Raw genomic sequence first — 14025 nt, 5'->3', positions numbered from 1 at the left:
CAACAACAAATTCTCAGAAAACAGTAAGCGGGCGATTGTCCTTCCAGGAATTAGCAGTATGCAGTACTGTAAGTGTAAACTAACCTAGCTGCATAGTATTTCAGACAGCAGTTGTGTTGTTCATTTTAATGGAACCAGGTCAGCAACCACAGACTTATTACGGAAGTAGGTTGGGTTATTACTCAAAAATAAATGCTAGATATTTGTTTTTATACCAAAGCATAGTTTTGAATCTCCTCAAAATGTTTATTTCAAAAACTGAACACATTTCGGTTTCCAGTAATCATTGCATCCAACATACAGAACTGAGTCAACAGGATACAAGTGAAAAACAACGTGATAAAAATAGAAACGCAAACCTGTCTGCATTTTCTTAAAAGAATGTGATCCAACAGGTTTAGAAATATAATGTGACACAATAAAACAATCTGAGGACACTCATCTTGGCTTTTAAAGGCTGCAAATTTCCTTCAACAAGCTTTAATGTGTATTTTGTACATTAGTGCAACTCGGAGCAAATGACTCAACAGTTGGGAAACAAGTGGAGAAATACTTTCATCATGGCAAGCTGAGGCTACTTAGAAAGAGATCTGGATGAGTTTGTAAAAATTTATTTCACGAAGTTCATTAGAATTTGTTCCATCAGGTTTAAACGATTCATTTATTAACTTAAAAATGTCTGCCTGCAAATCCTTTGATGATGCGGTTAGCCCACTCGTTTACGCAATTGGTTTAGTAATAAATGGTTTTAAAATGGACAATTACAGTATTTCAGTGATTTGCAAATATATCTGACAAAATTAAGACATTGTACATATTAAGGTTGCACCGATTGCAGTTTTTTGGCCGATCGTCGATTACCAATCTTGAAAAAGCCCGAGCTTAAAGTGTTCATGCCCCTTCGGACAACTACAAACTTTAGTTGAAATTTTATGATAGATCAGGCAAAAATACATTATTAGAAAAGGGAAGGTAGTGATTTTAACAATTTTCCTTTACGATACAGAAAAAGAAAACCCAGGACAAGCAAATAGCGTTAGGTGGCTCAGACTTGGGAAACAGACCATCTGTTCCCTCTACTCATGGAGACCAAGGCAAACATGCAACAGGTCAGGGATAAAGCTGTGGATAAGTTTAAGGTAGGAATAAGTTATAAAACTATCAAAACTCTTAAAAAACGTCACGCTTTGGATGTATTGAACAGGAGGTCTGTTCAAGACATCTGAAAATGGAAGTATAATACAGCAGCAAACCTGCCATGAGACATCTGTCCACACAAACTGAGTGGACAGATGTCCTGGCTTATTCAGAGAAGAAGCCAGGAGGGCTATGGTATCACTGGAGGAGCTACAGAGATCCACAGCACAAATGGCAGGATATGTTGATACAACAACCTAATTGCAGATGTGGAAGTGTGGCAACAAGGAAGCAAGAAGCCCCCTTTGCAATTTTATAACCATGAAGGGAGCCCAGCAAACATGAGGAAAAGTGGTTTTATGCTCATATGAGGCAAATCAGCTAAACAAAACACTGTGGTAGATACGGGGCAATTCTGAAATAAAACCTGTTGGAGGCTGCAAAAGATCGAAGAGGTGTTTGTACCACAAAAATATTGACAAATAATTTAGATCATAGCAACAATATTGTTGCTGTTACTGGAGTTAGAATCGCTCCAGTAGCTCAAGCTCTGAGTGAGCTTGAGCTACTTCGCTAAGAACACCGGGCAACAAAATGCCAGACTTTCCAGATTTTAATTTCTAAAGAATATTGAAAGCCATTAATCATTTTTCTCATAATTCACAATTGTGCACTACCTTGTGTCAACATAACTTCCGTAACATGCTGCTTCATTGAAAAAATATACAGGCTGACATCATCTCAGGAAAATAAACAACCTCATAAGGTCACAATTTGCATATTGCACATAATACAGCCTACAATATATATTATCTGGTGCTGCATCAAAGGCTAGACAATAAAATATATATCACGATAGACAAGTGATCAATTTCAATAGATAATGCATCTGACTATAATTTCTAATAATATCAAGGAACTCCGATTCAGAACCGCACAGCATTCAAGGGAATGTAGGCATAGGAAAAACTTTAGCCGCTCTACCTCTGACAACCAGCTAAGCAAAGTTGGTGGCATCAACCAACTCACTCGCTCTGTGGTTACCTAGCAACAACCTGCTGAGTAACTTGCGCAACGGCAGTTTCCGGTTTTGCAATCATGATTTATGACTACTTAAAAATAAACAATGGTGTGGAGAGGAAAGATCATGTCACTTTTCTTGCAGTTTTTCAGATATTTGAAACAAAAAAAACTAATCATAATTATCAATATCAACCAATATGAAACACTTCTATTGCGACATGTTTTTCAGCTGTATTGTCCAGCCCTAGTTGCATCAAAGCTTTGACTCAACCTCAAAATGCGTACCATTTTCTAGGGCAAATTTACTATGGTACCTTGACATGTTTGCATTTAGCTACAAGGCGCAAACTTGACTTCATTAGGCCAGATTCCTGCCCATGTAATTTGTAGTAGCTAAAAAAAGAGTAGGTCTTAATTTAAAAAGTACTAACTTTCTCCCAAAGTTGACATTGGCACTAAAAGCTAAAAGAATAAATCTGATTTAAATAAATTCTTTCACCAAATGTATGTTTTGGTTCATCGAGGAGTATTTCTCTTGTCAGACGGTGAGCCAGACCAGTTCTAGCTTGAAAAACCGGTTATATGAAAATAAAATTGTTCACAAGCCACCAGAACAATGTAGCATCACAAATCCATTTGTCCAATACAGTTTATACTAGATTTAGGTAAATATCTGACAATATATAAAATCCTTTCATACCAATGTGCATAATCATTTGTGTCTTCTTACCTAAAACTATTCCATGTCTTCCAAGCATTAAAACAGTGATTAAGAAAGTGACCTTGCTCTCCTGCATGCCGACATTAATTATGTCACAGACTCCCCGTCAACACAGCGGGCTGCTAGACAGCTAGTTTAATCCACCACAAGCCTCATTCATATTCTGGTACCGAACTGGTTTGTCTGAATTCTGTGCACAGAAGCCTGGAGAACATGAGTGAGATAGATGAATGGAACATTTAAAAACAAAATACAATCCGGGACTGTTGAGAGCTGGCCGACGGCCTAAAGTGCCATAAGACGGCCTTGTTCGCTGACAGACTAGGTTTTCAATAACAATTCCAAAACCGTCCTTCATCAAACCAGTTGCATGCATTACTCTTTAGCACTGAGGCACAGGTCAACATGCCACAAAGATGATTAAGTGGCATTCTCGGATCTGTTCTGATCCAGTTAGAAAATTCTGGATGAAAAATGATCAGCCTTACAAACAAAAGTTGAATTTTATTCAACAGATTTCGGTTTAGTTTTGAAATCTTGAACTTTAAAGCATGGACATACATTTACTAATCAAATCTATCTTCATATCAGTAGACAGCCACTGAGCGAAAGTATGATCAAACTAAAAATAAATGGCAGGGTGTTAAAATAAAGCTTGCAGCTTTGAACTAAACATAGTGTCATAATATTTAGACCTCATTCTTCTCATCATGCATAACAACTTTTGCTTCTTCCCCTGTTTTTGTAGTGTTTTTTTAAACGCATCTCATCCGCCAATGTAATAGCAATTGCAAATTTTGTGTGTTAAGAGTGACGGGTGCCAGCTGTTGCTTTTTAAATCACATGACATAAACTATACTAACGTTCAAGATTGGGAACAGCAGAAACATTTTAAATGACCTGGCCTATCATTGGTCAGTCACTAATATTGGCAAAAGTTGGCTATCAATTGAAACAACTAATAAAAATACAATTATTTTTGGTTCCATTACTTGGAGCATCCCAGGTAATCCTCCACTAATGCAGCAGCATTCAATTTTAAAACTAGTTAAAGATACACAACTATCAGTGGATAATAATTGTTTTTTTTTGAGTCTTGGAACATGGTTTAAATTCTTAAAAGCGGCTCGACATGAGTGTTTATTCGTCCAAAAATGGATAAAAATGGAGGTCTGCTTTTCACTTCACTAGTTTAAATAACAACTACATTTAAATAACACATTTAAATGTTATTTGGTTACTTAAAACTTAAAAAACATAGTTGTTATTTAGGGTAGATTTCTACCTTAGTAACATATTTTGGCTCTGCTCCCTGCAATGGAAACAACAGGCGTAGAAAAACACCCCCAGCAAAGGTTCTTGAAGTGGAAACATACCTTTAACGACTGACATATGTTTATTTTCTGATCCATGTATAACTTGTAATAAGTTAAATATGTCAAAATTATCAACTGTGGCTGTTGTTGCTCCTTGTGTAACTTGTGTTTTTTATTATAGTTTATTTAACTAGATTATTTGTGGTAAAACAATGTGTTCTCTATTGCAGAAGGGCAGAAACATTCTCAAGAATTAAAGCTCCTCCATAAAATTGACCATGTCCTTATTAACATTAGTGAGCTAACATGAATGCATCTCTTTTGTAAGACTCATGAAAGATATGTGCAATGAAATCCTTGTAGAGTAGAAACACATCCACCCCCAAAATCTATAAATGTATTAGGAACATTTTGAAGAAGAAAAATAAAACTCCATCTTGTAAGTAAGCTTTGTAAGTAAGATTTGAAACTGAATAATCTTCTTTTTAAGTAAAACAAAAACAGCATCTCCAAGCATTTTTAAACCAAAACTGTTGAGCAACACTGGAATCTTTCAAAATGTCCTCTTGGGGAAACTTCTGCAATTATGTTAATTTATTGCCAATTTAGCAAAAGCAAACCTCTGAAGTAGCCTGTACTGGAACGATGAGTGTCAATAGTGTCTACTGATCAAACAATTTTGCTTGGTGACCCTAGATAAGTGGACATATTTAGTGACGCAACCCTAGCTTCCTCTTTAAAATTGCCCTTGTTCATGTGAACCCACACACAAAAAAAAAACAAAACAGAAATAGCTCCTCATTGCAGAAGGACCTAAAAATCTGTCCCTTTTTAACCATATTTAGAACTTTTATTTCAGCTCCAACATATAGTCTATATTAATAGAAAACATATTCAGTACCATTTCACCCTTGTTACTACGGGTTGTAGTAACAAGTAGGGTTGTTAAAACACTAAAAATTCAAATATCAAAAAACACTCCATACTCAACACAATTTTTTATACTGGAGCAACATTTTTTAAAGGTGCAATGTTGTTTTCAGTTAAGAGTAAAATGTATGATTAATAACAATATGACACAATTTTTAAATTCCTTATTTAGGGCAAAGCCAATAAGTCAGGGGGAATTCATTTAAAATTGTCACTTCCATGCTTGGCAAAACAGCAAACATGACTAACTTTAAGAGTTAATTACCTTTAAATATGTACTTCTGATTTAGTTGTGAAATTATTTTATTTCATCTGCTTGTCTTTGGTGCCACTGTGTGTCTCAATTTTTCTGCCAATTTGTTGCTAAAATGTTGAGGGATAAAGTAACACTCTACTAACATAAATTGTGTTTTTAAAAAAACATGGATCTGCTGCATACAAGATATATTATTACAGCATAAACTGTAGCTATCTAATCGTTTTTAGATAACCAGTGTCATCTTTAAAAAAAATGAGTACCTTTCAAACTTCTTGTAACATTTTAATGCAGCCTTTTGTGCTATTAGAACAAGATAATAGAGCACATTCTTTTTCGCAATACTTTCAGAACAAACTGAAGTCATAAACTTTTTATTTCATTTCATTGAGCACCACCTTCATCATCAGTCAAAACCCTTTTAAGCAAATGGCTAAGGGCCAGGAAAGACCTTGGTAGAAGTACTAAACACAATTCATACAAGACTAAAATAGTGTCCATATTAATATTTCAAACACAACTCATCTTAAGATTAGATACATTACTTGAGTGAAAACAAAATGCAATTTTTAAATCAAAAATTTTCAACTAACTTTATTGATTTAGGTTTTATCCTATAAAATCCAGAAATCACCTAAAAAGAGCCTGACTGGTGACAACATGTGACACAAAGTCAGAAGCATCTACCAACTTAGGGAAGGGTCTTAAAAAAAAATCTAAATAACTATCAAGTTGAAGTAGAAAAAACATTAAACCATTTTAAACCTTTTCAGGAGTAATCAGCATCCAAAGAACTCAATTGTGTAAATTATGACGAGCCCAAAAAAACCTTTGGGAAGATATCTTGGTGACTGGAAAAACAGAAATCAAGCTTTTGTAAAAAGGCGTTTGTCCAGTTATTTTTACTCCAGAAAAAGGTCACAATAACAATAAAAAATGGCGGCAGTAGTAGGACTGTCTAGGGGAGCTTTGCTCTTCAGGATCTCTTGCATCCATTATTAATTTCCTGGCACCTGATTCTCGTTGTTACAGTTACTAGAATGGGTGGTAGGATACCAAGAAGTTAGTAAAGTAGCACAAAGAAACTGAAGGAGGACACTGTCTCTTGCACTGCTGGTGAATTGTTGTTTATTATGGCAATAAATTCCAACTTATGTCTAAAACCCCCATAAACTGACAATATTGTAAGGATTGCTATTTAGTTTTCTCCACTGTTGACTGCATGAGATATTATTTGTTCAAATATGTGATTAAATCCAGTTGCTTTGTGCAGTTTAGTGATAAAAAAAAGAAATCACACTTCTTTATGTAACTAGTGTTATGAAGAAGCCTACTTTAAAGTGTTTTGAGACCAGTATTTGTGTTTGTGGTGAATTGCCATCCAAGACTATAAAAGATGCTGTAAATACCCATTTATCATTACTTTTATCATTCTCACAATAAGTACTGTAAATATATAAATAAAAATATCATCAGATTTTAAGTTCATATAGCCAATCCCTATGAACTGGCAAACAATGAGAGGCAGCTTTAAATTAAAACATTAATGGTTATCAAAAAACTAAATACACTGTCAAGAAAAAAAGCCGTCATAAACCATTTCTTAGCTAAAATTGTCCAATTAAGTGGAGCAGAGTAGGTGACAATTGCCAGGCCCAACTTTATTGCACTTGTTGAAATTTGCTTTGTGCCATTTTTCTGAACATAACACAGTACAGTTGCTAAGGATAAAAAATAATAAACTAATGTTCGTACTAGTTTTGCCAGAACAAAAGTATATTTACATCTTCACTGGTGAGTTGGTTCATGTCAGCGCACTTTAAAAAATATGAAATAAAAAATAACCAAAGAAACTGTTAGAACCAGACACAAACAGAGCTATAATAGTTTATAGTAAATTTGAAGTGTGTAAATAAATACTAACGTCGAAGCATGTTGCAGAATTAACTCTATGGAAATTGCTCTTTGTCATGTTCACACAGATGCATCAAAACTGATCAAGGAAAAATATTACAACCTCCTCTATCACTGAAAGTGCTCTTTGCACATTGATACAATGTGAGCTTGATTCAGGAAAATGACTCTATTAAAAAATATGAGAAACAGTTTGGACAGAGTTTTCAGACCAAGTGCAAAATACAAAGTGTGCAGATATCTGCTTTTCCTTCACATGCTCTTGTGTCTACCATCTATAACATGAGGAAGTGCCACTCTCTAAATGTTACCTAAAATGTGACGGGTAAGAAGTCTAAGCTCTCCGAGTATGCAGTTTTGACAGCTGCAAAGACAAAGGAGAGGAAGAGAAACTAGATGAGGTTTAATGCAAAAAGCTGTAATGCAAAAGGCTTGGGAGTCTTATACTTTTTGCTATAAAAAGCTGCTGAAAGTTATTCACTGTACCTGACCTTGTTTTGAATGAAACAGCTTTAAATGTTAAGTACAGCTCTTTAACATGGGAATAAAATTGACTGTTTCTCACATATATAGCAGCTATATTCCCAGGAAGCCTAAATGAACTCCAACATAAAAATATTTCACAGTTGTAAAAAAATTTTTGCAATTCATCCCTTTCTGTTCTTTCAAACCAATAATGGCATCCCATCATTCTGCTCAATTTAAAGAATTTAATACGCAACATTAACATTTTCTTCAGTCTGTAAGAAGAAGCATGCCACAGCATAAAGTATCTACAAGTATTTTTTTAAGACATCAGAAGCACAAGGTTACAATTATTAGCCAAATATCTGGCACAGGCAGACATTAGCCGCTCCATTTTTAGGAAGTGAGAAGAGAGAAAATGCAGGAGTTGAAATAAAAAATGCATCAGACCGTTTAATTGGGGGGAAAGTATTCAGTTGATGATTTATGTATAATCAAAACACCACCTACTGACCAACTAATAGATCCGTCACCAACATGAACATTTATAAAGGATTATTTTGCATACAAGTTATTTTCCTCAATATCAGATTGGGATTTGAAGCATTATTGTATTTAACTGAGACTATTCAGCTATTAATCTGACAAATTACCTCCTTCAAGCAATTGGACACTCAATCATTTTTTCATGTGGCTTAAAAATAAAAATGCTTGGAGCAAATTTATGGTGTTTAGTTCAGCAACTGAATCAGTGATGCTGAAATATCAGTAAATGCTTAGCGGCCTGATACTGGAAATTATTTGAGTTAACTTATTACTACTTTTAAAATGTGTAACAAGAAAGGTGTGCTAATTTTTTAAAAAACTAAATGGAACTAGAGGTTTGACAGATTCATTCACAATTGTTTTGAGTTGTTTTTCTACAAAGGGATTGAGACTGGTTAATGTTTTATTCTGTCTATATTGTAGAATTATTATAAAATTGCTGATGGATGTTTAACAACAATGCACAAAGGATTTTATGACACTGCAATAAAAGTAGCATCCTGTCAGACTGATAGTTACACCCACTCCAACTTGTTGTTGGAAATCTCTTTTTATAATTTAAGCAACAGATGGATTAGTTTATGATCCTCTGACAGCACATAAGCCACTGCAGAATAAAACAACATTTAGAATTTATTTTTTGAAAATGAGGGGTGAAAAATAGCTATTTGAATTGAGTGCAGTTTTTGTTTTATTTATCTGAAACCAGATAATGTTTTAGCAAATTTGTATGTCAGTTCTGACCCCTGTGCATCTTTTTGTGAAACCTTCTCGAAAATGACATCTACAAAATGAATTTAATAAATCTCGGAAGCTTCCAGGTTTATTCAAATAGTTCTAGTATAAAATAAAAATGTATAACTCCAGAGAATACTCTAGAGGTCTAAAAAGTGACACTTTTGTTAATGAATGACAACACATCAAAATGTCACAAAATTAAAAATGGGGGTATAAAACATTTCCACCTATAAAAAAAGGCAATTTATGATGTGAATAATCCTTTAAAAGTAGAAATCTAACTTTTCCCAGAGCCCACTGGTCAAATCGGATGAGTGACACGTCCATCCACCATCATAGCAAATAGAATCCAAAAATTACCTAGCCTAGACAACTCCACAATAACAACAAGGCGTTACGCATTTTCCGGAAAGCAACGGAATGAGTCAGAGTTTTCTACACGGTTATCCAACATGGATCAGGATCATAAAATAGCAAAGGAAAGATTGAGTTTGTTTTTGTCTTTGTGAAATAAGCCTATTTCTTTCTGTTCTTCATCTGCTGATTCACTGAGTTTTTTTTATGTAGGGTGGTGATGCCTATTCCGTTAGAAAGAGCAGAGTTTGAGCTTTAATTTAAGAAGTAGTCTGTGTGTTCTTCTGGGTATGAGTCTGCAGCTCCCATTAGCATTTCTTTCATTTAGCTACTTAGTATTGGAAGTAGGTCTTGTTGAGGTTGAAAATGTTGTTTCTGTCATTTAGATGAGCCTCTTCCCATAACAAGGATATGCAATATGAAAATATTGGTCGATGTATAACATGTGTTTGCATTGGTTTTGTTGGTGGAAACGCTGCTGCCCACAAGTACCAGGGGCGCTCGGGACGTAGAAGTTAATACTGAAAGTAGAGCAAAACACACATCCTGACCTGGAGCCACAATCAATCTGACACTATGTATATTTTCAGAATACAGCCCAACTGCAATGAGGATAAGAGCAGAATGTATCGCAATGGAGATCAATCCCACTCATATGAGTTAGCAGTAGATTTCTGTGTGATGTAGAAGATACTTCTTTCTATGTTCAAAGCTTAACTCACAATGTTAAATAAGTCCAGCAGCTCAAATGGAGATTTTGGTCAATACTATTAGAAAAATCATTGTCAAGTATTTGAATTAGATTAGAATATTTGCTTTTGCTTAAGATTTTCTTACATTTTTTGTTTTTTTTTTACCAGGCCAATGAATCAAAACAATAGAAGTGAATAGGTATTCTTGCAGCAAATGTGTATATTAGAATTAACAATTCTTTCCAAATAAGACCACAATGGCATAATATTGCTGACCTACTATAAATTATTCATAATAGCTAAACCAGCAGTCTGAAATTCATCCTCAACTGTCACTGCCCTGCAACTTTTGGATGCATCTTTGCTCTAACACACCTGAATCAAATGAATCATTAATGACAAGGCCTTTGCAAAATTTGCTGACATGAGAAGGGGATAATTCTGCGTTTTAAATTAGGTTTGTTGGAGTCAGGAGGCATCCCAAAGTTGCAGACCCTGATCTAAAGCACGACAAAATACACATCAAAACGTGTGTTTTGGCATCTATGTCACATCTCAGGCCCTAGTTACTGTGATGCTAATTAGAAGATGACAGCTAATATTGTATTAGAGACCTCTGTTTGAAAATGTAAAGCCAAAGAGAAGGATGTTGATATGCATAGGTGTTAAGACATTCATGAAAAGATAACTTGTTGTTATCATATTGACGTTTTTTAGTTCCTTTCCTTTTTAAACAGGACACATTCTAGAAGATCAAGCATTAAAATAAAATAAAATAGTTTCAACAAACTTGTTGAATGAGAAGACCAATGTACTGATGGAAATATGCATTTTAGACAAACTAAATGAGAGGTCAGTGGACTGTGCTAACAGTGGAAGTTGTATTTGTTATTCAATCAAGCTAGCTTCAAATTAACAAATTATCCCTCAATCAGATTTGACTGATGATCAGCAGAACAAACACTGAATAGCAAGTTGGATTTTCTGAGTGGTGTGGGCTCTGTTCATTCCATGCATTCAAACTTAGAAGTTTGAACTTTTTACTGTATTTATACACATGTTCAATACAAATAACACAGTCTAACTGCTTTCACAACAAAATGCAACAATTATTCCGACAGCTCCTAAAATACTGATTATTATTCATTTCCATTTTGATACACATACTTGGACAAATAATAAAAACAAACAAACAAAAAAAACACTGTAAATTGGGACTTTTTAAAGCGCTTAATGTACAAAATATGATCCCGTTTCCCTTAGGTAACTGTAGAGTTACACAATAATTCAAAATATATCATCATCCCAAATTTGGTAAGTGCTTTACTGATATCACAAAGGACTGTTTGCAATATTTATTGGCAAATAAATCCCAGGAACTGAGTCTAACAAGTTGATCATTAAGGCTGTCTGACTGGGCAACTAATCAGTAACAGGATGCTCAACATACATGTCAAATGTATTTATAAAACAATATTGCCAAAGTATGACTGATAGGTAATACTCCTGTTACCACAACACCTGTGGTTTTTGCAGCCAGAAATATTTTAAGTTGGTTAAATGTGTATTTTTTGTGAGTGAAGGAAATGTGTTGCACCCTTTCAGCCATCTGACTGGCAGTTTCCAGCTACAGATAGGAGTGGGTAGGATTCCTACAGCATTCCTCTATGCTAGCCAGATACACTTTCTCTGGCATGTTTTTAAAATACTGTTAACCCATACATAAATACAGTAGGGGGGACGAACATTGTGCATTTAGAAACAGCACGTTTTTAAAACCCTGGTTTATTTGCTACTTCGAATGGCCTGAAACATAGGGTCAACTGATGCAGTCCACCTAGTCTGTGTGCAAGTATTTTTAAAGTAAGGAAGTTATTGTTGTTAATTTGGTCTATTTTTAACGGTATTTGATGGTCACACCAAGAAAAGTATACCAACATTCCGTGAGAGGCTATAGCAAAACAAGTCCTGTCTGGTAAAGACATGTCTCTTTCTCCCTTGTTTACTGGAAGGAATGATACTAAGACTTAACCCTTGTAACAATTAAATCGACAATCGACTACGCCTTTACAAAGCAGTCATTTTCATTCACGGAGACCAACGCTCTCTTTTGCTCAAGTCACCAAATCTACACTTCCCATAACATTGGAAGTCATTACAACAAACAACTGACTGAGGACGTATTTTGTTAAAAAGCTGAATAATAGACTATTTATTATGAGCAGGGGTGGGAAATAATAGAGAAACTGGTATTTTTCTGTTACGACTGCGATGCTAGTTTAGCATAACCTTTGTTATTGTGAGCTGTGGCTCGACGACAAAATGCTACCCAGCTAATATGCTAGTATGTTGGCACGGCTAGCCTAAACTGTGTCGCTGGAGAGCCTCCATTTATTGAACGGAAATGCGATTTTCGTGCAGCGATTTGTTCTGTAATGAAACAAAAAGCCACACATAAAACTACCAAACCCTAACATTATACAACATAGCTAGCTCTTCATTCGCTTTCAATAGCATCACTCGATTTGACCGCAGCTGAATAGAGTTAGCATAGCATTAGCCACCACTAGCTAACCAGATGTAGATAAATGTGTCTATATATGTATGAATTTGGTTTCTACGCTTTCACAAAGGCTACTAAAACAGCTGGAGTGGCAAAACAAGTATTTATGCAGAATGGCAGGTGTTTGGTTCGTTTGCTTTTTGACACAGTGTTGTCAGAGTTGGCAGTAGCAGCAGCTAATGTTAGGCAGCCGCTACTAATCGGTAGCGCAGCGCCTGTGCGCACTCACCAGGATGAGTAGCCTTGCTCCGCCATATCGCCGAAAACAGTGGGTTCCGTGGCTGTGGCTAACACAGATTCAGGTCCCGGTGTCAGCCCGCTGGGACCGGGGAGCGAGGGGTCTCTGCTTTTCCTTCACAATCCGACGTCTTAGTAGTTACTTTTAGGTGACAACATGATGATACATCCCGGCGGCAGCTAGTAATTACTAGCTGAATTTCATGCAATTGAGATGAAAATGATGGTTTGCTATCGTTAGGTGAACAAGACAAAGCACCCCGAGGAAAAAAAACACACAGATGTTATTTTCGTCGGTCTCGCTAGGGTCCTGCCGTCACCTCAGCCGAGATGGCTCGGTCTGCAACGATGTTACACCCACTGTAGATCCATATTCTGCGCGATGTATCCAGAATACATTCGGATATTCCTTGAGTCTGCAGCCCGAGCTGATATGGAAGACGCTCAGCTTTGTTTTCTATAGCGAGTCCGCGGGAACGCGCACTGTCGCCCAGCTTGCTGTAGAGGTTTACCAGTGGGACGAGCACTGAAACGCTCTCATGCACTGAAAACGTAACGATTGCAATTATTTCCTTTCATCTGACAGCATTGCAGCCTGTCATGCACACCTCCCACTGAATCCTGAACATTGCCTCAATAGTAAAAATGAATTAATGCATGAATGAATTTAATAATTAATCATTCCTTTCTAAAATATTGTGACGTATACAAAAATACCAAACATAATTTGGCTATTAAAAATTGGTTATGTTTTTAAAATGTACATCTAAAAGTTAAAATGTTAAATCCACTTGGTCCATTTTGTGACAACAGTGAAGAGAGACAGACCACTAGTGTTATTTTTATAGCCTGTTGATTAGGGTTCATCACTCTGTTCAGTGAGGCAGGGATTTCCCTGGTCAAAACAAACATGAAAAAACACAAGACTACAAAGCATAGTTAATATTTCTCAATTTTGTGACATTAAATCAGGATACAATTATGCTTTTTAGGTTAGTTAGGATTACCAAGATTATCCCCGAATCCTATGCCACAACAATGACAGATTTATTTTTAGGACATGTTTTGTAATTTGTTTTACTTTCCTTAAAGTCAGCACTTTAGATTCACTAAGATTACTACATCTTAAACTA

At 35.7% G+C, this 14025-nt stretch overlaps 1 protein-coding gene across 1 annotated transcript in view; it reads right to left on the bottom strand.

The window, feature by feature from the left end:
- Positions 1–13400, bottom strand: part of sppl3 (signal peptide peptidase 3) — a 28909-nt gene extending 15509 nt beyond the window's left edge. Inside the window, exon 1 of the mRNA XM_028025522.1 lies at positions 12885–13400. Within this exon, the coding sequence (XP_027881323.1) occupies positions 12885–12910 (26 nt within the window). The 5' untranslated portion in view covers positions 12911–13400. The remainder of the gene's footprint in view (positions 1–12884) is intronic.
- Positions 13401–14025: the final 625 nt, after the last annotated feature.

Source organism: Xiphophorus couchianus, chromosome 8, assembly GCF_001444195.1.
Source record: "Xiphophorus couchianus chromosome 8, X_couchianus-1.0, whole genome shotgun sequence".
Taxonomy (NCBI): Eukaryota; Metazoa; Chordata; class Actinopteri; order Cyprinodontiformes; family Poeciliidae; genus Xiphophorus; species Xiphophorus couchianus.
This window is presented reverse-complemented; position numbering and strand designations above follow the sequence as displayed.